Consider the following 24,645-nt stretch of genomic DNA (forward strand, 5'->3'; position numbering starts at 1 on the left):
GTGTTCATTGACAAAATATTGGCCAAGATGTCCATGTAGTATGTGTGTTCATTTACGAAATATTGGCCAAGATAACCATGTAGTCTGTGTGTTGATTGACGAAATATTGGCCAAGATAACCATGTAGTCTGTGTGTTCATTGACGAAATATTGGCCAAGATGACCATGTAGTCTGTGTGTTCATTGACGAAATATTGGCCAAGATAACCATGTAGTCTGTGTGTTCATTGACGAAATATTGGCCAAGATGACCAAGTAGTCTGTGTGTTCATTGACGAAATATTGGCCAAGATAACCATGTAGTATGTGTGTTCATTGACAAAATATTTGCCAAGATAACCATGTAGTCTGTGTGTTCATTGACAAAATATTTGTCAAGATAACCATGTAGTCTGTGTGTTCATTGACGAAATATTGGTCAAGATAACCATATAGTATGTGTGTGTGTTGATTGACGAAATATTGGCCAAGATAACCATGTAGTCTGTGTGTTCATTGACGAAATATTTGCCAAGATGACCAAGTAGTATGTGTGTTCAATGATAAAATATTGGCCAAACTGACTATGTAGCCTCTGTGTGTTCATTCACCGTCCCGCAACACCGGTGTTGAGGGACGGTGGTTCATTGAAGGTTTCATTTAGTTGACAGCTGCAGTTAACAGCTAATGCCAACATAAATCATACACTGTAATATATTACTTGTGTTAAAATAATAATACTTTATTCAATACAAAAACCTACTACAAAAGTATGGTACCTATGGTAACTGAGTAATACAAAAATTCTGCTCTTGAAAAAAACTAAAGCTGATTTTAATGTGGTTATAAAGAACACAAAATTAAGTATATGCATCCTCATATCCTGCCTTCTGCCTTTTGAAGGTTATGGTCAGCACTGTACATAGATTGCATTCAGTTAACTTTCTGTAGTTCACAAATAATCTGGCCTGAATAGGACACAAGTTTTAAGACCTTCCATCTTGGCAGTGACATCACTACATGTTTGTACAAATACATGAGACTGTGGACGCAATGTTATATGAGTACATTATTAATATTTATAACCTAAATATAGTTAGAAAAATAACAGTAAAAGGTAATTGAAAAGGACATGCACCACCATTAACCGCATAAAATATACGACAACACATACAAATCAAAGAAGTAATATAAATATCAATATGTGATTAAAATACAGCTATTATTTCAATTATCAACCTCAAATATTTTATTTTTTAAAAACCAATCATAAGTCTATTTTATTGTTTTGTTTTTTTAATATAATTATTTATAAAAAAAAATAACATTTAAGAATATTCTGTCGTTGTTATGTGTACTGTATCTTGAAGTATTGCACAATTCACAACATATATGCAGGAATGGGTTCACTGGTGGTTTATTGCTTTATATTATATACCAAATTCATTTCAAATGTAACTCTGAGACATGAAAATATCTTTAAAGCTTCAAAAACCATGTACAAATGTGTTATAGCATCCAAAACGATAGCATACACAATTACAGATGCATTGAGCGGTAGTGAAAATTCGCACCATATTTTGGTGTTACAAAGTTTATTCGAGCAGTTACATATCAGCAGCACATATCGATATATGAAAAATTGTCTTAATTGATATAATTTTAATAAAATACAGACCCAGTGTCATGTGCCCATTTACTTTTTGAACTACTCTGTTGTTGGCTATCATTTTTTTGCATCCTTTTTGGACTCAAAATACCAGTAGGTTGCAATGCTATCTATATCTATATTACAAAATAATAATTTTGACATTGACAGCAGGATTGACCCTAACTGAGTATTATTAGTTCTTGATGTCTACTTCTAAACACGAAAAAAAATTAAAGCACATGAAAAACTGCATTAGCACTACAGGTTAGGAATAATCAACTAATGATTAGTGTAGAAAAAAACAACCAATCAGGGTCCTGTAAATTAATGACCAACCAATCATGGTTCAGTGAAGGAATAACCAACCTAGCATGGTTCAGTAAAGGAATAACCAACCAACCATGGTTCAGTAAAGGTATAACCAACCTAGCATGGTTCAGTAAAGGAATAACCAACCAATCATGGTTCAGTAAAGGTATAATAATCCAATCATGGTTCAGTAAAGGAATAACCAACCTAGCATGGTTCAGTAAAGGAATAACCAACCAATCATGGTTCAGTAAAGGTATAATCATCCAATCATGGTTCAGTAAAGGAATAACCAACCTAGCATGGTTCAGTAAAGGAATAACCAACCTATCATGGTTCAGTAAAGGTATAATAATCCAATCATGGTTCAGTAAAGGAATAACCAACCTAGCATGGTTCAGTAAAGGAATAACCAACCAATCATGGTTCAGTAAAGGTATAATCATCCAATCATGGTTCAGTAAAGGAATAACCAACCTAGCATGGTTCAGTAAAGGAATAACCAACCTATCATGGTTCAGTAAAGGTATAATCATCCAATCATGGTTCAGTAAAGGAATAACCAACCTAGCATGGTTCAGTAAAGGAATAACCAACCTAGCATGGTTCAGTAAAGGAATAACCAACCTATCATGTTTCAGTAAAGGAATAACCAACCTATCATGGTTCAGTAAAGGAATAACCAACCTATCATGGTTCAGTAAAGGAATAACAACCAATCATGGTTCAGTAAAGGAATAACCAACCTATCATGGTTCAGTAAAGGAATAACAACCAATCATGGTTCAGTAAAGGAATAACAACCAATCATGGTTCAGTAAAGGTATAATCATCCAATCATGGTTCAGTAAAGGAATAACCAACCTATCATGTTTCAGTAAAGGAATAACCAACCTATCATGGTTCAGTAAAGGAATAACCAACCTATCATGGTTCAGTAAAGGAATAACAACCAATCATGGTTCAGTAAAGGTATAATCATCCAATCATGGTTCAGTAAAGGAATAACCAACCTATCATGGTTCAGTAAAGGAATAACCAACCTATCATGTTTCAGTAAAGGAATAACCAACCTATCATGGTTCAGTAAAGGAATAACAACCAATCATGATTCAGTAAAGGTATAATCATCCAATCATGGTTCAGTAAAGGAATAACCAACCTATCATGGTTCAGTAAAGGAACAACCAACCTATCATGTTTCAGTAAAGGCATAACCAACCTATCATGGTTCAGTAAAGGAATAACAACCAATCATGGTTCAGTAAAGGTATAATCATCCAATCATGGTTCAGTAAGGGAATAACCAACCTATCATGGTTCAGTAAAGGAATAACCAACCAATCATGGTACAGTAAAGGAATAACCAACCAATCATGGTTCAGTAAAGGAATAATCAACCTATCATAGTTCAGTAAAGGAATTACCAACCTATCATGGTTTAGTAAAGGAACAACCAACCTATCATGGTTCAGTAAAGGAATAACCAACCAATCATGGTCCAGTAAAGAAATAACCAACCTATCATGGTTCAGAAAAGGAATATGCAACCTATCATGGTTCAGTAAAGGTATAATCATCCAATCATGGTTCAGTAAAGGAATAACCAACCAATCATGGTTCAGTAAAGGAATAATCAATCTATCATGGTTCAGTAAAGGAATAACCAACCAATCATGATTCAGTAAAGGAATAATCAACCTATCATGGTTCAGTAAAGGAATAACCAACCAATTGTGGCTCAGTAAAGGAATAACCAACCTATCATGGTTCAGTAAAGGAATAACCAACCAATCATGGTTCAGTAAAGGAATAGCCAACCAATCATGGTTCAGTGAAGAAATAACCAACCTATCATGGTCCAGTAAAGGAATAATATGTGAATATTTACCAAACAACCAATCAGAAGAACAGATTAGGAATAACCAACTAACCAATCATGGGTCAGTGTAAAATTATATAATCCAACCAATCAGAGTTGAGATAACTATAAGCAGTTCACAAACTCCCAAGTGACAAATGCATCAGTGTTCTACCCATAATGCTCTATGCCTATAATTATCTGATATGAATATTATATACTCACAAGGAACATATGACATCCATAAAATAATGGACGATTAACATGATTCAAAATAATCTGCCGATTCTCATCACATATTTTCAAATTGAATGTACTTGAACTCTTGTGTCCAATTAATCAGATAAGAAACACTCTGTATAAACTGCAGAATCTGATTTTTTGAAAATTGAATGTGTCGGATAATTTGGATCATGTAAACCATTCTATAAGGCTTTCCATTATCTAGTAATAAAATCCCCATAGAAATATACTGACAGCCATAAGTAATATTGCATTAACATTCACAATAATTTTGTTTCGTTTTGTCTCTCTAATATCGGTATTTCTTTTCTCTTGCTCCTTCCTTTCCTCTGCAGTCTGTTTCTGTGTCGTTCCACACATTAGATCCCAGCACATATCAGATGCAGTTCGTTTACTTTCGGCTGTAAGAAATATTATAGTTTAATAAATGCCCTGAGAAAAGTTCATCAGTAACGGCCAGTGACTGGTGTATACTGTATTGTTGGATACTTACGTTCTTCAATTTCCATTGTGTTATTATCTTTTTCCTCAACTGCAAACTCTGAGAGTGACTGATCATCACGTTCCGCTCGGCTAAAACGAGTGTCAAATGTCAAGCGGTGAAGCTGTAATACAAACATTCTAAATGATTTACTTCAGAAGAGTGTCATACTGTAAATACATTAATTATTTGCTGGGTTTTAAGTTCGCTATTTTCGTTATTGTTTCCACATGAACATATAACCCATGAACTTTGAACTCATTAAAATTAAAGATATCAAAATAGTGAAAATGAATGGTTGTACAGTACACTGTTGTATTTAAAATACATTATGAGCCATATACCAAATATAGGTTGTATGGATAAGTCACATGACAGTCAAATTCCAAATATGGATAAATCATATGACAGTCAAATTCCAAATATGGATAAGTCACATGACAGTCAAATTCTAAATATGGATAAGTCACCACATGACAGTCAAATCCCAAATATGAATAAGTCACATGACAGTCAAACACCAAATATGGATAAGTCATATGACGGTCAAATCCCAAATATGGATAAGTCACCACATGACAGTCAAATCCCAGTTATGGATAAGTCATATGACAGTCAAATTCCAAATATGGATAAGTCACATGACAGTCAAATTCCAAATATGGATAAGTCATATGACAGTCAAACACCAAATATGGATAAGTCATATGACGGTCAAATCCCAAATATGGATAAGTCACCACATGACAGTCAAATTCCAAATAAGGATAAGTCACATGACAGTCAAACTCCAAATATGGATAAGTCACATGACAGTCAAACTCCAAATATGGATAAGTTACATGACAGTCAAACTCCAAATATGGATAAGTCACATGACAGTCAAATTCCAAATAAGAATATTAAAGTCATATGACAGTCAAACTCCAAATATAGATAAGTTACATGACAGTCAAATTCCCAATATTGATATTAAAAAAAGTCACATGACAGACAAATTTCAATTATATGACAGTAAAAACCAGAAAATTACCACTGTATTTACTTACACGATTCCTATCTATTGGTTTTGTTAGAAGACTGATAACAGTTGTACATATTAATACAATTACAAATAATATAATTCCAAAATATAAGAAATGGACGTCTCCAACTATTGATGGACGTGTGTCTTCCTCTCCACAAGCAGGTCCCGGGTACACAAAGTCCAATACAAGGCGAGTCATTCCTATAGCTAAGCCAATCATCAAGCCCCAGAATGCACCCTGAAAAGAGTATGGATTGTGAAAAACATAAATAAATACATATAAAATGAAACATATTGTGAACCATGTGTAACCTGTACTTTGAGTTATTTAGAGAATAAATTGAAATAATTGTCACTGGTGTAATGTCAGAATCGTTTGTGTCACACAGGAATAGTTAAATATCATTATTATACATCTGTCACCGTAAGGCCATAAGTTACAGTGTGTCGTAATTTTGCGGTATTCCACTGGGTATTTTCATTCTACCATATTAGGAAACGCAAATTCCAAATATGGAACAATTGCGCTCTAAAGCATCCTCTAATAATAGAAGACAAACATGGCTGCCCCACGGTTTGACCGGACCCCAGACAAAGAAGTTCGCTAAATCTGTTCTAAACATTTTGAATATCGGCATTCCCATTGTGTATTCCTGGGAGGAAAAGATGTATAATAATAAGGTTATTACGAGGATACTACAAAGTATGCACTCAGACAGTACACAGTCGCATCAACCAACGCTGCGTGGCGGTTGATACTCTCGCTGTACTGTCTTCATGCACACATACCCAACAAAACATACAGTTTAGTGACTCGAAGAGCTCATTGTCAAGTATACCAAAGCCACTGTCGACAATGAGCTCTGATTGCCATGGCAATCTTTCAGGTCACGCTTGTAGATCTGAATACATGTAAGCACACAAATATACAAGTTGAAAGACACCTTTTTTTACTTTCATTGTTGTCTTAATAAACCTAATTTTAGCAGCTTCAGTGTGACAAGGAATTAATTTTTACAAACACCCTGTGCACATCTATATGCCAAACTGCAGTTCAGTTCACGTTAGGACACTCATGAAATGAGCTGCACAAGGATCTGCACATTTCTTGAGTATAGCCTTATTTCAACACCATTCTCTTGCAACAAATACACTGTACATAATATGTAAATATACAAACAAAACATTCTAACATGCTTTCTGGCATAAAATTTGGAAAGAAAACTTTGAAATAGTATAATTATAATATCTCCACAGTATAGTGACAATATATTAACAAGCAGCCTATCGGCTGAGATAGCTCCGCTGTTAGCAATGCACATTTCAATTAAAGAACTGAAGACATGATTAGAAAATGAACAATATGAATAGTATCAAAGCAATCAGACTTACAGTTTTTAACAAGAAGTCAAAAATATCACTTTTTACCAAAAAATTACAAAAATATTCACCAAAATAAATTAATTAGAGAATTGAAGATATCATCACAAAACGAACAAATCTGAGAGAGGTCCACATGTAGTACCTATATATGTAATATCAAAGCAATCAGACTTACAGTTTTCAACAAGAAGTCGAAAATATCACTTTTTACCAAAAATGACAAAAATATTCACCAAAATTAGAGAACTGAAGATATCATCACAAAATGAACAAATCTGAGAAAGGTCTACATGTAGTATCTATATATGTAATATCAAAGCAATTGAACTATTGGTTTTTAACAAGAAGTCGAAAATATCACTTTTTACCAAAAATTACAAAAATATTCACCAAAATTAGAGAATTAAAGATATCATTACAAAATGAACAAATCTGAGAGAGGTCCACATGTAGTACCTATATATGTAATATCAAAGCAATTGCACTTGCGGTTTTTAACAAGAAGTCGAAAATATCAGTTTTTACCAAAAATGACAAAAATATTCACCAAAATTAGAGAATTGAAGATATCATCACGAAATGAACAAATCTGAGAGAGGTCCACATGTAGTACCTATATATGTAGTATCAAAGCAATTGGACTTGCGGTTTTTAACAAGAAGTCGAAAATATCAGTTTTTACCAAAAATGACAAAAATAATCACCAAAATTAAAGAATTAAAGATATCATTACAAAATTAACAAATCTGAGAGAGGTCCACATGTAGTACCTATAGATGTAATATCAAAGCAATTGCACTTGCGGTTTTTAACAAGAAGTCGAAAATATCAGTTTTTACCAAAAATGACAAAAATATTCACCAAAATTAGAGAATTAAAGATATCAACATGAAATGAACAAACCTAAGAGAGGTCTACCCAAGGTACATATACACCAAGTATCAAAGCATTTAGGCTTGTAGTTTTCAAGAAGAAGTCGAAAAAGTAAAACATTGACACGGACGACGGACGACGACGGACGACGACGACGGACGACGACGGACAATCACTCATATGATAAGCTCCGCTCGACAAAGTCGACAGCGGAGCTAAAAAGTCAGCCATTTTGAAACTGGTCCGCCATCCTGATTTTTTTGGCAATTTTCAACATGCCCGATTCTCAATATATTCTAACATGCTTCCTGGCATAAAATCCGAAGAGAAAACTTTGACAGAAAAAAAGACCTAATTTTTTAAGTTACAACGTAAAGTTACAGCATTCAGGAGTTGTTATCGAAAGTAATTTTTAATTCCAATGTCTTCAAAATGATTTCAACATGCATCATACCGGTAATTACTAGAAAATTATTAAAAGCATTTTCCATGGTTTCTACCTTTTCATTGATCCTCCACCAAGCCACAGCCAACACATAAATAGCACAGATTGGAGGTGCAAGATAACTGGTGATAGATTGAATATAATCAAATAGACGACCACCCTGTGCAGCTTGGATAATTGGCATCCAGAGAATGCTTACAACTACCATGAAGATGACAAATAATCTGTGAAATGAAAAATACATATAATTTATTTTCATCATTATATACCGTAATGACAACGACAGACATTATAATCACTATACCTCGCCACTTCATTATCATTCCAGGCAAGATGAAAATACACACTATATAATACATCAGATTTTAATAGGAATGCTGTACAAACCAGGTGTGAAGATATTGTAAATACCATCTCCAATAAATAAATAAACAAATAAATAACAAAAATATGTACCATTTATTCTAATTTGTTAATCCCACCATATCATTATAAAACATCTTCAGATATATTAATTCACTGCCTGACAACCATCAGTGGTGTAAGCAACGGTCAAAAACTCTCAGAAAACTGTACTTTGGGCTAGTTGTTGAGATTCTCCTGAACAGTGTAACAAGATTACCCTACATGTACAACATATATAAATTTGGTTGCTCATGATTACCTCAAAATTCAGTTTCTGCTGTTTTCTTGACTGCAGTTGTTTTCACCGACTGTCAGACTGGCTTTCCACTGCAGCTTGCACTGACCCCAAGAATACTAAAAATATTATGAATCATATATTGTAACATTACCTTCCTACAATTAGCAACTCTCTCTCAGATGCCTTCTTACGAATTCTCTTGTAAATATCCACAGTGAAAATAGTACTACTACTGTTGAAAATAGATGTCAATGAACTCATGAGGGCGCTCATCATTACAGCCAGCATTAATCCCCGGAGGCCTGTGAGAGATAACATATTTTACTGCCCAGTTTGAAAATAATTTCTATTGAACTATATGATCAACTGAAAATATATATATTTAAATTCAAAAGAAATTCTATAAGAAATTATCCCAAATACCATGTCATTTCAGTGTAATAAAGTAGTATAATAGTATAATTTTCTATATCTTCGTACTGTGTAATAAAAATCTGATAAATGGTCGATGAAAGCAGACTGAACTTCTGACATCACAAAATATGGTTTTAAATTATAATATTTGAGATACTTCTGGTAGTTTCAGATCTCAGCAAACACATGTGTGATAAAAATCTGCAAAAATTCTCCAAACCTTAAACTGTCTGTATAGTGGTGATTATTCACAGAATGTGAAAAGACCATGGTTTGAATTGACAACATAATTAGTAACAATGTTACCAATGCATTTCAAAACCATAAATATAATGATAGCTCCAAAAATAACTATAATTTTTAATCGTAATAGAGTAAACTAAAAATAATCAGTGTTCGTGAATGGGGATCATTTATGCAAATGAGCCAGCATGTTTTACAATGTCTTGAATACGGGAATATGTGTTAGTTTTTAGCTTTTACATATATGTAATAAACATGACATCAAATTTGTGACACTATAATATCAGATTTATTAAATGAGTGTAATAAAATAAATCTGATAATGCGGAGGGAGGGGGGCTCATGAAATATCTACTATGTTCTGTCAATTTGAAGTTTACTACAAAAATGTATAATATACTAAAAATTGGATTTCAACTTGAGCTATGCATGTTGCATGATATCCCAAAACAAAATGCATGATGGGAAATCTTACCAACTGGCATTATATCTAAAACTAGCGATGGATAGGCGATGTTTGTACATCCAAAAACCAAATGCATGATGGGTAAACTTACCGACTGCCATTATATCTAAAACTAGCAATGGACAAGCAATGTTTGTACATCCAAAAACCAAATGCATGATGGGTAAACTTACCAACTGGCATTATATCTAAAACTAGCGATGGATAAGCGATGTTTGTACATCCGGCTCGACTGCCGCATATTTTTTCACATTCATCAGGATCAACACAAGCAACATCGTCTGAAAAAAAAGAGAAACACATCATCAAGTTTGTTATTGTGTACTTCAGACTTCATTTGCATATTCAAATGATAATGTAATGTACATATTTGCATGAGGGCTCCACACTAAACGGCTGTTGCAGAAACAAATTTCAGATATCCAGTCATAAAGAATTAAGTATTTCAATCAGATATACAATATATCGATATAACTTACTTGTATAAAGAACTCTACTTATCATACCAGGCATTACAATAAGAAACATAGGAAGTACTTTCAGATATCCAGCGAATATACATCCACCCTTAGCATGGGATATTGTCTTCGAAGCCAAAGCACGCTGTACAATCACCTGAACAAGATGCCAAATATAGGGACCAAATTATTACAGTTACTATTACTGTAATGGATGCTAATATAGACATGTAGTATAGAAGTGTAGACTATTACTGTAATACATGCTAATATAGACATGTAGTATAGAAGTGTAGACTATTACTGTAATGGATGCTAATATAGACATGTAGTATAGAAGTGTAGACTATTACTGTAATGGATGCTAATAAAGACATGTAGTGTAGAAGTGTGGACTATTACTGTAATGGATGCTAATATAGACATGTAGTATAGAAGTGTAGACTATTACTGTAATGGATGCTAATATAGACATGTAGTATAGAAGTGTAGACTATTACTGTAATACATGTTAATATAGACATGTAGTATAGAAGTGTAGACTATTACTGTAATACATGCTAATATAGACATGTAGTTTAGAAGTGTAGACTATTACTGTAATACATGCTAATATAGACATGTAGTATAGAAGTGTAGACCATTACTGTAATGGATGCTAATATAGACATGTAGTATAGAAGTGTAGACTATTACTGTAATACATGCTAATATAGACATGTAGTATAGAAGTGTAGACTATTACTGTAATACATGCTAATATAAACATGTAGTATAGAAGTGTAGACTATTACTGTAATACATGCTAATATAGACATGTAGTATAGAAGTGTAGACTATTACTGTAATACATGCTAATATAAACATGTAGTATAGAAGTGTAGACCATTACTGTAATGGATGCTAATATAGACATGTAGTATAGAAGTGTAGACCATTACTGTAATGGATGCTAATATAGACATGTAGTATAGAAGTGTAGACTATTACTGTAATAGATGCTAATATAGACATGTAGTATAGAAGTGTAGACTATTACTGTAATGGTGCTAATATATAGACATGTAGTATAGAAGTGTAGACTATTACTGTAATACATGCTAATATAGACATGTAGTATAGAAGTGTAGACCATTACTGTAATGGATGCTAATATAGACATGTAGTATAGAAATGTAGACTATTACTGTAATAGATGCTAATATAGACATGTAGTATAGAAGTGTAGACTATTACTGTAATAGATGTTAATATAGACATGTAGTATAGAAGTGTAGACTATTACTGCAATAGATGCTAATATAGACATGTAGTATAGAAGTGTAGACTATTACATGATAATATAGACATGTAGTATAGAAGTGTGGACTATTACTGTAATGGATGCTAATATAGACATGTAGTATAGAAGTGTAGACTATTACTGTAATAGATGCTAATATAGACATGTAGTATAGAAGTGTAGACTATTACTGTAATAGATGATAATATAGACATGTAGTATAGAAGTGTAGACTATTACTGTAATGGATGCTAATATAGACATGTAGTATAGAAGTGTAGACTATTACTGTAATAGATGCTAATATAGACATGTAGTATAGAAGTGTAGACTATTACTGTAATGGTTGCTAATATAGACCTGTAGTATAGAAGTGTAGACTTTACCTGGTCAGTGCACCAATACCACAGTGAGGATATAGATATACCAAATATCATACCAGGCCAGGGAAGATCCGATGTTACAGGATCCCGGAAAATATGAAAAGCATCACTGTTGGGAACGCCACATGTTGTGTTGCCATATAACGTGCTGTTAGGTATGGCATCAAAATACGCTACTTGCAATTCTTTATAGGGTACCTCAATGAAGGCTGCAAAACAAAAATTGTTTTATAATTAGTAAACAAATTTGAGAAGCATTACTAAGGTGTTTTTAAAATCTTACATAATATTTCTATGCTTAGTTATATTTTGGTCACATCATTTTTGCTATTTTTTTTCTAGTCCTGATTATAGTCTGCTCTTTCCGTCAGAAGACAAAATTAAACATTTTTCTTTTGCAAAATTAAGGCAGTTTACACTGTGCCATGCCTACTTACCGAGAACCATTAAAACAAAAGCACCAACCAGCATTATCAGTGTCTGTGCAGCATCGGTATAAATTACAGCCGTCAACCCACCTGTGAAATGTTAACATAATTACAGCTGTCAACACACCTGTGAAATGTTAACATAATTACAGCTGTCGACCCACCTGTCAAATGTTAACACAATTACAGCTGTCAACCCACCTGTCAAATGTTAACATAATTACAGTTGTCAGCCCACCTGTGAAATGTTAACATAATTACAGCTGTCGACCCACCTGTCAAATGTTAACACAATTACAGCTGTCAACCCACCTGTCAAATGTTAACATAATTACAGTTGTCAGCCCACCTGTGAAATGTTAACATAATTACAGCTGTCAACACACTTGTCAAATGTTAACATAATTGCAGTTGTCAGCCCACCTGTGAAATGTTAACATAATTACAGCTGTCAACACACCTGTCAAATGTTAACATAATTACAGTTGTCAGCCCACCTGTCAAATGTTAACACAATTACAGCTGTCAACCCACCTGTCAAATGTTAACATAATTACAGTTGTCAGCCCACCTGTCAAATGTTAACATAATTACAGCTGTCAACACACCTGTGAAATGTTAACATAATTACAGCTGTCATACCACCTGTCAAATGTTAACATAATTACAGCTGTCAACCCACCTGTCAAATGTTAACATAATTACAGCTGTCAACCCACCTGTCAAATGTTAACATAATTACAGCTGTCAACCCACCTGTCAAATGTTAACATAATTACAGCTGTCAACCCACCTGTGAAGTGTTAAAATCGATGGCATTTTCTGAGAAATGTCTGTGAACATGCATACAAGTTAACTAGTCTACACACCAACAAACATAGAGACAAGAATTTATCTGTAATCATACTTTATGTGAGTTATGTAATTGTTATGTAAGTTAAGCATCCAAGAAATGTATTTTTAAAAGGAAACTCCAATAAAAGTGATAAATACAAAAAAACTAGTCTACACACAACTGATAGATAATATGCACAGTATACTGCTAGTTCTTATATTACACAACAATATTAGATATACTGACCTAACACTGTGTAAACGGCAGTGATCAGTAAGAGGGTAACGATGGCAAGATACATGTTCCATCCAAGTGCTAAGTTGATGAATAAAGCACCTGCGTACATATTCACCTGAAAAAAGAAATAATACATGTGAAGTAATTACACCTAACGACATCCATGCTTCAACTACTTGTAATATTGTTAGAAATCAGGTTTATAATGTACATAGACTGAATAGAAATCTTGTGTCTGATTATATGCCATAATAAGCTTTCAATGACATAAGAATTCCATTCTTTTAGTTATTAAAAGCAGACAGACCTGTCAGGTTTAAGGTTTTTGTGATGAAAATCAAAATATAGTTTTTGAGTTTTTTATATTGTATGAAATTAATCCAAAGTCACTGTCTGAAGCTCATGAAAATAATCAAGTAATCAAGTTTATGAATACTAATTAACAAATGATGAGGACAATCAGTAATATGTAGCTAATAATTATACAATGTCCAGCAAGGTTCTTGTTACTATTATTATGCAATATTAGCGTAATATCACGTCATGTGATTTGTCCATAATACTCCTCCCGATTTTGTGTATCATACATGCATTTTGCATATTGGATTTTGATATAATGTTAACTTACTGGTGTAAATCAACTTTCGCAGTTAAATATAATTTATTTAAAATACAATTGTACAATTTTCATAACTGTTTGACCGGTAACCTTACAAGAAAGATTGTAGATGGAATACACTTTGCAATAACCAATCATTTGGACCAGTACATAAAAACAGGGGTAATTTAATGTCAACTGTTTGAGGGTGCTGTGACAATAAAATTGTTTAGAGACGAGTAAGCGTGTCGCCAAGATTATTAAGATTATCAAGATTAAGTCCAGTGAAGACAAAACCTAGATTTACATGAAGGTTAACAGTGATAAATTATTAATGTCACACTTGTTTCAACTGATATTTAATTAGTGATAGTTAATAGAGTTTAATTATTGAAACATCAGCTAATTATTAGCTTCAAGAGAAGATAAAGCCAAAAAATTGTTTCCGATCCTAGGCAAAATCAAAGAAAGCTTAGAAAGAACTCCCATGTGCTGAGAGTATTGGAGACACATTAAATATAATTCAAAATTACTTGTACTTGATTGAGATAGTGATGGAAAAGCTGAAAACTAATAATGCAAATCAGAAAATTAATATGAACAGATTTGAATGTAAAACTAATGAGGTCTGCGCAATGTAACAGACCATCTATGTACCAATTTTTATTGAAATGTGATTGGAACCAAAAAAAATTATGAATTATTATACTAATTAGGAAATTAATATAAACAGATTTTTACCCCAAACTAATCAAGTTTGTACATTGTCCTAGAGAATCTTTGTACCAAGTTTCATTGAAATGGAATAATTAGTACTTTAGATATCAATGTGATAGCTTAATAGTGGTTACCGTAATTATGCAAATTAGGTAATTAATATGTACAGATTTTAACCCACAATTATCCAGGTCTGTCTATTGTCCTACAGCATCCATGTACAAAGTTTCATTGAAATGTGATGATTAGTACTTGAGAAATCAGTGTAAAAGCCGAAAATTAATTAATTATGCAAATTAGGTAATTAATATGCACAATTATTTACCCTAAAACTAATCAGGTCTCTGGATAGTCCTAAAGGAGCTATGTACTATGTTTCATTGAAATGTGATGATTAGTACTTGAGATATCTGTGAAAAAGCTGAAAATTAACTAATTATGCAAATTAGGTGATTAATATGCACAAATATTTATCCCAAAAAAATGAATCTCTGCATAGTCCTTGAGTATCTATGTATCAAGTTTCATTGAAATGTAATGCTCACTACTTGAAACATCAAAAGCTGAAAATTAATTAATTATGCAAATTAGGTAATTATTATGTACTGGTATTACCCTAAAAACTATCAGGTCTGTGCAGTGTCATATGACATTTATGTACCAAGTTTCATTGAAATGTGATGATTAGTACTTGATCAGTTGAAAAACCGAAAATTCACTAATCATTATGCAAATTAGGTAATTAGGTAATTTTTACCAAAAACTAATCAAATCTGCGCACAAGTTCAGAGCATCTATATATCAAGTTTCATCAAAATCCAATGAATGTTTCTTTAGATATCAATGGAACAGTCATGGAACAGCTAAAAATTAGCTTATTATTATGCAAATTAGGTAATTAATATGCATGGAATTTTACCAAAACCATTGGCCCAGAGCATCTATGCACCAAGTTTCATCAAAAACTGATGTATGGTTCTTGAGATATCAGTGGAACAGTCGGACACACATACACACACACATACATACAGACACACTAACTGCAAAGACTCCCATTTTGTGCTTCGCACATGGGAGTCAAAAAGTTGTGTGTTCCCGTTTTGACCTGACATGTGCACTTATCAGAAATAAATCTTAGCAAAATTTTGATTATTATTACATATGAGTAAACGATATAAATAAATGAGATTGTGAATGAAAATTATTATGGATGTGACCTTGAGAGATATTTATTCTGTTTATTGCTTTACAATGTTTTTACCAATATTTCAATTACATTCCTTGAATAAAGTAGACTGCCATATTGGAAAAGCGTTTTTCAGCGCTAAAAAAAATATTGTATAAATTTAATCTTTGCAATACTGAATGTATGAGAAATTAATTGGATATTTTAATAAATAATTAAAACATGTGCATAGCGAATTTAATCTCCAAATTTAAAAGTCAAACCCCCACCCAAAAACAAAAGTATGCTAATATAAAAAAAATTGAAACATACATTAAAAACAATTCAACGAATGCAAGCGTCTTATGCAATGTAATTTTGTTAGTTTAAACAGAAAACAAAAACAAAAGGTGCAAAGGGCAGACTTCATAGATAAGCCAAAATGAAAAAGACAAATTTCCTGGGTTTGATAATGTTGATCGAATGACAAATTATCAGTGACCTGATACAGTCTGTATGTCTGTCCAATGAGTTATGGCGGCATAGCGGCATAAAGCGTTATGTTTACGTTATACCAGTATCATGGTTTACAAATTTCAATAAATAATTAATGTAATCAGACTAACAATGTCAATATCAGTGAACATAGACTTGGTGTAACATAACTAATGATAGTCCTGAATACTGATTTGAATTCCCTCTATATATTCTTGTTTAACATCATCATTTTTCCCACCAAAATGCACCAAAGTACTGTTTATTTTGTAGTAAATTTTTGACCAAATGAACATATCTTTCCAATGATACAGGCCTTGATCACACTTTTTGAGAAAGTAAAAAACAACAATAAAGAAAACAATTACAGCAAAAAAAAACATTCAAATTTCTAATCCATATAGAATCATTGAATACAAGTCAAGATCCTTGGATATCAATCTTTTGTGAATTTAGCAAGTCAAAAAACAAATAAAACCTGGTCATACTTTTGTTAACAGTGACTATTGCACTAGGATTACAAGTCACTGTCAATTTTGTGAAATTTTGTTTCCTAAAAATTATGAAATTGTGTACCTTTTGAATGCCATATTTTTCCCGCCAAAATTTTGCTAATTTTTATTTATTTTTTATAATTTTTTTGGTCAATTTTGGACCAAATGAACATAAATTCCAATTGGCTACAGATCTTGATCAATATTTATGCTGATTTATTTTGTGAAAGTAAACAAAAGTTGCCTTGGCGATATAAGAATTAACAGGTTAACATTCAACTGCAACTGATGACATTACATAGAAACTTTGTTTAAATAAGGATTAAATGAGATGTGCAAACAGCGGATGCAGCTATTAAAATTTAATGCTCTTTTTATGATCTTTGCATCCACCTCTCTTCATGCCATCTTTTTTCCCGCCTAAATTTTGATGCAAAATTTTAAGTATTTTTTTGTTTGTTAATTTTGTACATTTTTTTCTTTGATGATCTTGGTCAAAATATACATAATTTTTCAATTATTAAACCAGCAGCCTCTCGGCTGTAGCTTCGTAATGCATATAATTTAATTGAACAACTGAAGATATCATTAGAAAATGAACAAATATGAGAGAGGTCTACCTGAGGTGCATGTATGTATAATATGAAAACAATAAGTTTTCAACAATAAGTCAAAAATATCATTTGTTATTTACCAAAAATAACAAAATCTTGAGGACTTTTTAGCAAGAAGTCGAAAATATCACTTTTCACCAAAAATTACAAAAATATTCATCAAAATTAGAGAATTAAAGATATCTTCACAAAATGAACAAATCTGAGAGAGGTCTACATGTAGTACCTATATATGTAATATCAAAGCAATTGGACTTGCGGTTTTTAACAAGAAGTCGAAAATATCACTTTTTACCAAAAATGACAAAAATATTCATCAAAATTGGAGAATTGAAGATATCAACATGAAATGAACAAATCTGAGAGAGGTCTACATGTAGTACCTATATGTATGTATATAATATTAATGCAATCAGACTTGTGGTTTTCACTTTTTTACAAAATGTACACAAATATTCATTAAAATTAGAGAATTGAAGAGATCATCAAGAAAAGACAGAAGTTGACTTTGCCATTCAATATGGTAGACATTGTTTATGTGAAAGAAAGGAAAAGATTTTGCACACGTAATACATACTGAGATTTTGGTGAGAATTGATAGTAAGAGCGCTATTGATGCCAAGTATACACGGACACGCTGACCTCCAAATCTACGTCTTAAATACTCTGGTACAGTAAAAATCTGCAATAAAAAGAAGTAGTGTAAATACAATAAAATCGCACGTAAAATTGGCAAAAACTGAAAATAGAACTTTTGAAATAAAATCTTTGAACTGCAAGTTACTTTTGTACGTTATCTATACACCACCCATGTTTAATATCATTTTAATTGAGTACAGACATTCATTTATTTATTTATTAACACACAACATCCCCCGGAGGGGATGAAAAGGGTTACAAATCAAATATTAGTAAAAGAAAAATAACTACATAAAAAGTAAGGGAACAAAAAAGCATTAAAAAAAAAGAAAGATAAATTTGTATACGAGGAATGTGTTACTGGCTTAGTTTATTTAGGTGCTGCTGTCTTGTATTAAAACAGTTTTTTAAATATTGTGCTAAAGGAATTGACATTTTCTCGTTACTTAGTAATGATATGAATTTAGTAATGATATGAACAGAATGGTTGTTCACTGTCAAGGTCACCTCACCCAGCATGACTAATCATGTTGTGGGTCTATCAGAAGTCAGAAGCAGGAAATTGATTATCTTGGCTCTGTAAATAAATTAATGCACGTACTGGAGAGTAGCTTGGCGAAAATTAGGTCAGTGCCGGTGAGAATCACAAGATAAATTCTTAGTCAAAACCTGAGTAGTTAGCCAATTCGTGCCTGCGTTGGAAAATTCAAGACTGCCCAATGTGGGGGGATTGATACAAGAGAGCCCCGTCCAATGTCGATGGAATGTTTTGGAGTCAGTCGTCTGTAGGCCATCGTTGAAGCAACAACGTCCCTTTTACCAAATGGATGGAATCATTTCAGCGATTTCTTACACAAGAAAACTTTACAAAAAAATTACGTAGAAATACACAGGCCCCAAAATTGAGTCTATTGCAAAACAATTTATCTGACAACCACTTTGGCGCTACTAGTTCCTCCAAATGCATAATATTTAATTAACATGTCACTGGTAAAAGATACTAGCAATAGTACTAGAATGAAATATCAATGTGCCTCTGCGTTCTCCATAAATTTCGTAACTTGCTATGATCAAGTTTTCTGGAAAAAAAGTGTCACAAAAATCACATCAGTTTTTTATTTTTTTTCAGCTTGTATCAATATAATCAGTCAATTTATAACTATTGTTATAAAGTTTTACTGAAAAAAGTTTGTCATAACATAACATCACATTGGAACATACATATGAAGCTCATAACATCATCTTCATAAATTACCATATATTACCATAAATTACCATATATTACCATAAATTATCATATTCTATCATAAAGTACCATCATATTTTGACCATAAATTACTGTAAAATACTTTATTTTCACTGAAAAGACGTTTTGGATAGTTTGTATGAACTTCATTTTCACAGATTTTTGATGAATTTAATGTGAAATATAGGAAAAAAATGTATATTCGCTGAATTTGATTTTCACTGACTCATCCCTTCAGCGAAAATAGCGAAAATAAATTCCAAGCGAAAATAAAGTATTGTACAGTATCATGTATTTACCGCATATGTGACTGATTAATAACAATGTAAAAAATGCACATATACAATACATAAATCATTTCATAAATAAAAACTACTTACTCCAGATGCCATGTAGACTGGTAAAAACACCCATCCTAGCATCAACAGCAAAAACATTGCCTGCAAATGTAAAGAGAAATTCATACACAGTTACAATATATATAGTTCATAGAATTCACAAACTAATAACTGAACAGTTAATACAACAAACAAGAAATAGGTTTTTGTCATTTTTTCTATTACCGTACAAGTGTAGGAAATACTCCAGGGGCGTATGCCAAGTTATGACCTCAATTTCTTCATTGTATCAAAATGGGGGGGGGGGGCTTTTGCCCAGGCATGGGCTCTTACCCGGATAAATACAGTAGTAGAATTGATTGGTTGTTTGGAACTTTGCACACAACAAAGATTACCGGTATACTGGTCACAATACAGAGCTGTGTCATACCAGTCACATACTGTAGAATACTTAATTTTCGCTTGGAATTTATTTTCGCTATTTTCGCTGAAGGGATGATTCCGTAAAAATAAAATCCAGCGAATATACTTTTTTTCCTATATTTCACATTAAAGTCATCAAAAATCAGTGAAAATAAATTCCAAGCAAAACGCCCAAAAAGCCTTTTCAGCGAAAATTAATTCCAGCGAAAATAAAGTATTCCACAGTATTTGGTATATTGACTGATCACACAGATCTGATACTTACATTGAATTCATAAGCACCAACAGCCACTCCAGAGGCGGCCCCCGTTCCAGCAAGTCCAATGAAATGCTCACTACCAATATTACTGGCAAATAGGGAAGCCCCTACAGGCCACCACAACATGGCTCGACCCGCCAAGAAATACCCTTGCATGGTACCTCTCATAGATTTTACTGTCGCCTAAAGAAAAAAAAAAAGGGAAAATCGTATTGTGATTTATTATATATGCGTCTTGGTGTTGAAACTATTTTCAATCATAATTGATTTCAAGTATACTGTAAAGCAAGAAATGCTTACTGGGTTGAATCATTTTAGCAGACTTAATATATACTAAGATTTGGAATTCACTGATTTCTGAAAGAAACAATACATTCTATGCGCATCTCTAAATATTCACTGCACTATTACTGTAAAATACTTTATTTTAGCTGGAATTAATTTTCGCTCAAAAGACTTTTCAAGTGCTTCGTATGGAATTCATTTTCACTGACCTTTAACAAGTTGAATGTAAAATATTGGGGGAAAATGTATATTCGCTTGATTTTATTTTCACGGGATCATCACTTCAGTGAAAATAATAAAATTTAATTCCAAGCGAAAATAAAGCATTCTACAGTAATCAAAGTTCCATAATCAGCGCGAATCAATTGTTTACAAATCTATTATATTTTTCTATTCTCATTCTACAGTTAATTTCTCATTATCTATCCACAATTTCAACATTTGACAGCATATATGTTGGTTAGGGGATGGGACCGCACAAATATGCAAAGTGAGTGGCAACTTGTGAGATATGTTCAATATGGCAGCCATGTGATATGATACAACACATGTAAAAATCATTCTTTGTTATACACAAAATTCAAACACATGCAATGATAATATTGCTTTGAATTTCAATTACTGCATTTTACGATCAAAGAAATAAGCAACATTATAACTGTGCGATGAATTAATACTAATGAATTAATTCAAAGCATAAATCTAGATTACAGTTGCATAAAAACACAATATTCAATTTAAATTTGTTGACGAGCAGTCTAGGGTGGCAGACCATACATGACATTAAAAAAGATCCTGTCAGATATACAGTGAAGATTATGTCCAACTTAACAATTCTCAGATGTGATATACAAGCATCAAATCTTCCTTGATACCATGTCAAGTTAACATCAGAGCATACAGTAAAAAATTACAACTCCCCAGATGAATTTATCAAATACATCGCCATCTCGAGAGGCTAAACCCCACTCTGACGACCTCTTACTGATGATTGTATGTGTATTTATAAGTGGCGGATTTAAACAAAATGGCCGGGCGACTACCTAACTCTTAGTTTTCACATCACATTTCAAGTTACTATGCCCTAACATTGGAATGCCACCCATAGAACTGTCATTTAACCTTTTATTTCACAATGACTTGCCTTCACAATTTAGAGAACTATGCCGAACAGAAATGGTAGTATTTGTACTTTAGCAAATGAATCACAATAATTTCTAGTGTTGTAAACAAATTTAATGGCATAATTTTTTTTGTGTGCAGTAAATCGCCAATAATTGGAGAAACCATGCAAAGCTTGTGAAGTTGATTTATTACTTGATTTGATAAATTTATTGTTTTACTGTGAGTCGTATAAACTTTTATTAGAATAAAACTTTAACAACACAAGAATGTCAATGGTTGACAACATCAACATGTAACAACATCAACAGTAAACATAAATATCAAGTTTATAATAATAATAATAATAATCATAATAATGTTCAACTCATAATATTTCTGGAAAAAATTAAAAAGATCATACAAAACAAAACAAAGTCAGCAAAGAAATTAACAAACACAAAGCTTCAAACCTAATGATTGGCTGGTATTAAGGTTGGTCTTAATAATGAATTGGGCCACGAGGAAGAACATGCATAGTTTAAATTTGTTTATACAAACTTACATGCGAAACACAGTTTTGATGACAAGCTATTTCCTGATATAAAGCCTACGAAAATACTGCAAGAACATGGTGGTTGAGAAGCACAGTGCATTCCACCAGAAGTCTATGCAATGACCTCGACGCCATCGTTTACTTTGCTCTCAGACAAATTAGCCTTACACGATGCCCGAACACGGTGGATGACCTCCAACTGTTCTCGCATATCGTCCCCGCTACAAACTTTTACACTGAGCACAAGCCTATGAAAGTGAAACATCAAGACTATAGAAAACAAGAAAACGTATACTAGTTTTCTGTTTTCATCTGGATACAAGAACATCCACTTGCCCCCCTGTAAAGTACTCCGACTCAACTTCCACTTAGTACACAGCTTTCACTCAACGCTGCACTTACCCATAGTCCAACCGCCAGGACGAAGACGAAGTAGAAAACAATAACCACAATGTCCCAGGTCGCTAATTTAGCTGTCTCCAACATTATGCAACCTTCTCGTCGAAACTTATCCTGAAATCAGCAACAGTCACTAGGTTACGTTGACGGCACAGTTTGCCTGCGTATACTAAACACGCCAAAATGATTGAAGTAGTAAGTGAAGGCGAAGAGGTTTATTGGACACGCCCACTTTTTGTGACATAAGCACATTCGCTTGTAGGTAGGTTACAGCACAGTCCCTCTAGATAGAGGGACTGTGGTTACAGCGAGAGGGTGATTTGTTTACATTGAAAGTTAAACTTTACTTTCTTACTTGAAAAAGTGAAATTTTTAGATTTTTATTTTCGTGTAATTATAATATGGGGACATACGTTATATTATTTTAAATTAAGGGCTACACTCACACAGATAATCTCAATTCGTCAGTGAAATATGAGATATCGACCACTGACTGCACGATTCCTAAATTGATAAAAACATCGACATAGGAACTACTAGTATACTCAACTGAATACATTATCTGTTTTAATATCAACAAGTAGAGTAAATATGTATTTTATCAGAGGGGACGTAGTCACTCTTCGTCCTTCCTTTCTGGGGTTGGGTTAAAGTGGATGAGATAGAGTGCTGGACAGTGACAAACTCCCGCTCTGAGGTCGAGTATGTGGTATGCTGCCAACGACATTTAGAGTCCAGAGCGGAGAAACCACGAGTGAACGATGACAGGGTCAGCTGGCGTACCATGCCCTAGGTAACACTGGGTACATACTTTCTATACCTAATTAACCACATACAAAGAACACCTAAGGACCTGGACCACATGGGATACTTCATTGATGGAGCATATATAATTAGGGATTGGTTAATCATCAATGAAATGTGGCAAGTGGTAATGGCAATGATATGTCATACAGCTGCTTCAAACAAGAAAACAAATTGAACAAATAGTCGCAAACTTATCATGTATGAATTTATCGAGTTTTCGGCCGTTGGAAGGGGAACTAAAGAAAAAGTTTAGCACCCAACATTGGAAATGGGATTTCCCGGGGTGTCACGTCCAAGTCGACAATAAAATTCACTCACATGCTGACGCTTTTCAATCTTTGTGGAGAGATGATTTCTTATTTATGAAAGGCACATTAATGTTCGAAACGGCACGTATACGTTGTTCAAAGGTTAAAGTGCTTTCACGAGGATCGTACGTCATATTACGCCAAATCAAATGTGACATGTTTGCACAGTTGGACATTGGTGTCAACACTTCGTTGTTACGCTCCCGCAGTCAGAATGAGTTCGAACTATTCAAGTTGTGCATCTACTGAACATTACGGCGCATTAGTTATAAGTTAAATATAACGAAGAATACTGTATCGTTGACAAAAAAAATGCGATGTAATTTTTCATCAAAATTCACAGTTGTTTCCCGAAATATTTGTCGGTGGTTAATTTTTGGCCATACATTTAAGGACAAACAATCGGCATTCAAATGGTTTGACAGGTCGTAAACTCAACTGAAACATACAAGAATGTGCTCTTTCTTTTGACATGTCGTTGTACCGTAAATTATATTATTGATACACCAAGACGTTATTGCAAAATTAGGTCAAAGAACTTGAAAGTACCCGCAACGTCT

At 33.1% G+C, this 24,645-nt stretch overlaps 1 protein-coding gene across 1 annotated transcript; it reads right to left on the bottom strand.

Moving 5' to 3' along the window:
• Positions 1 to 3,983: 3,983 nt before the first annotated feature.
• On the bottom strand, positions 3,984 to 23,147 carry LOC100371639 (sodium/glucose cotransporter 4-like). Its single transcript, XM_085491504.1, has 14 exons — positions 22,974 to 23,147; positions 20,636 to 20,812; positions 19,990 to 20,049; positions 18,302 to 18,406; positions 13,651 to 13,756; positions 12,579 to 12,659; positions 12,145 to 12,350; positions 10,498 to 10,633; positions 10,192 to 10,299; positions 9,047 to 9,197; positions 8,308 to 8,476; positions 5,574 to 5,789; positions 4,537 to 4,648; positions 3,984 to 4,444 (listed from the first exon to the last, which is right to left on the bottom strand). The coding sequence occupies exons 1-14, from the start codon at positions 23,055 to 23,057 to the stop codon at positions 4,245 to 4,247; spliced, it is 1,911 nt and encodes a 636-aa protein (XP_085347630.1). The 5' UTR covers positions 23,058 to 23,147; the 3' UTR covers positions 3,984 to 4,244.
• Positions 23,148 to 24,645: the final 1,498 nt, after the last annotated feature.

Source organism: Saccoglossus kowalevskii, chromosome 16 (genome assembly GCF_978046115.1).
Source record: "Saccoglossus kowalevskii chromosome 16, keSacKowa6.1, whole genome shotgun sequence".
Classification (NCBI taxonomy): Eukaryota; Metazoa; Hemichordata; class Enteropneusta; family Harrimaniidae; genus Saccoglossus; species Saccoglossus kowalevskii.

What these genes read in the sequence shown, in the direction of transcription:
- LOC100371639 (XM_085491504.1), bottom strand. Translation starts at nt 23,057, where the DNA reads ATGTTGGAGACAGCTAAATTAGCGACCTGGGACATTGTGGTTATTGTT. An exon ending in CAATTCTCACCAAAATCTCA is followed by an intron (nt 13,757 to 18,301) that starts GTATGTATTACG and finishes TTCTTTTTTCAG; the next exon opens with GTGAATATGTACGCAGGTGC. An exon ending in AAGTAGAGTTCTTTATACAA is followed by an intron (nt 10,300 to 10,497) that starts GTAAGTTATATC and finishes CTTTTTTTTCAG; the next exon opens with ACGATGTTGCTTGTGTTGAT.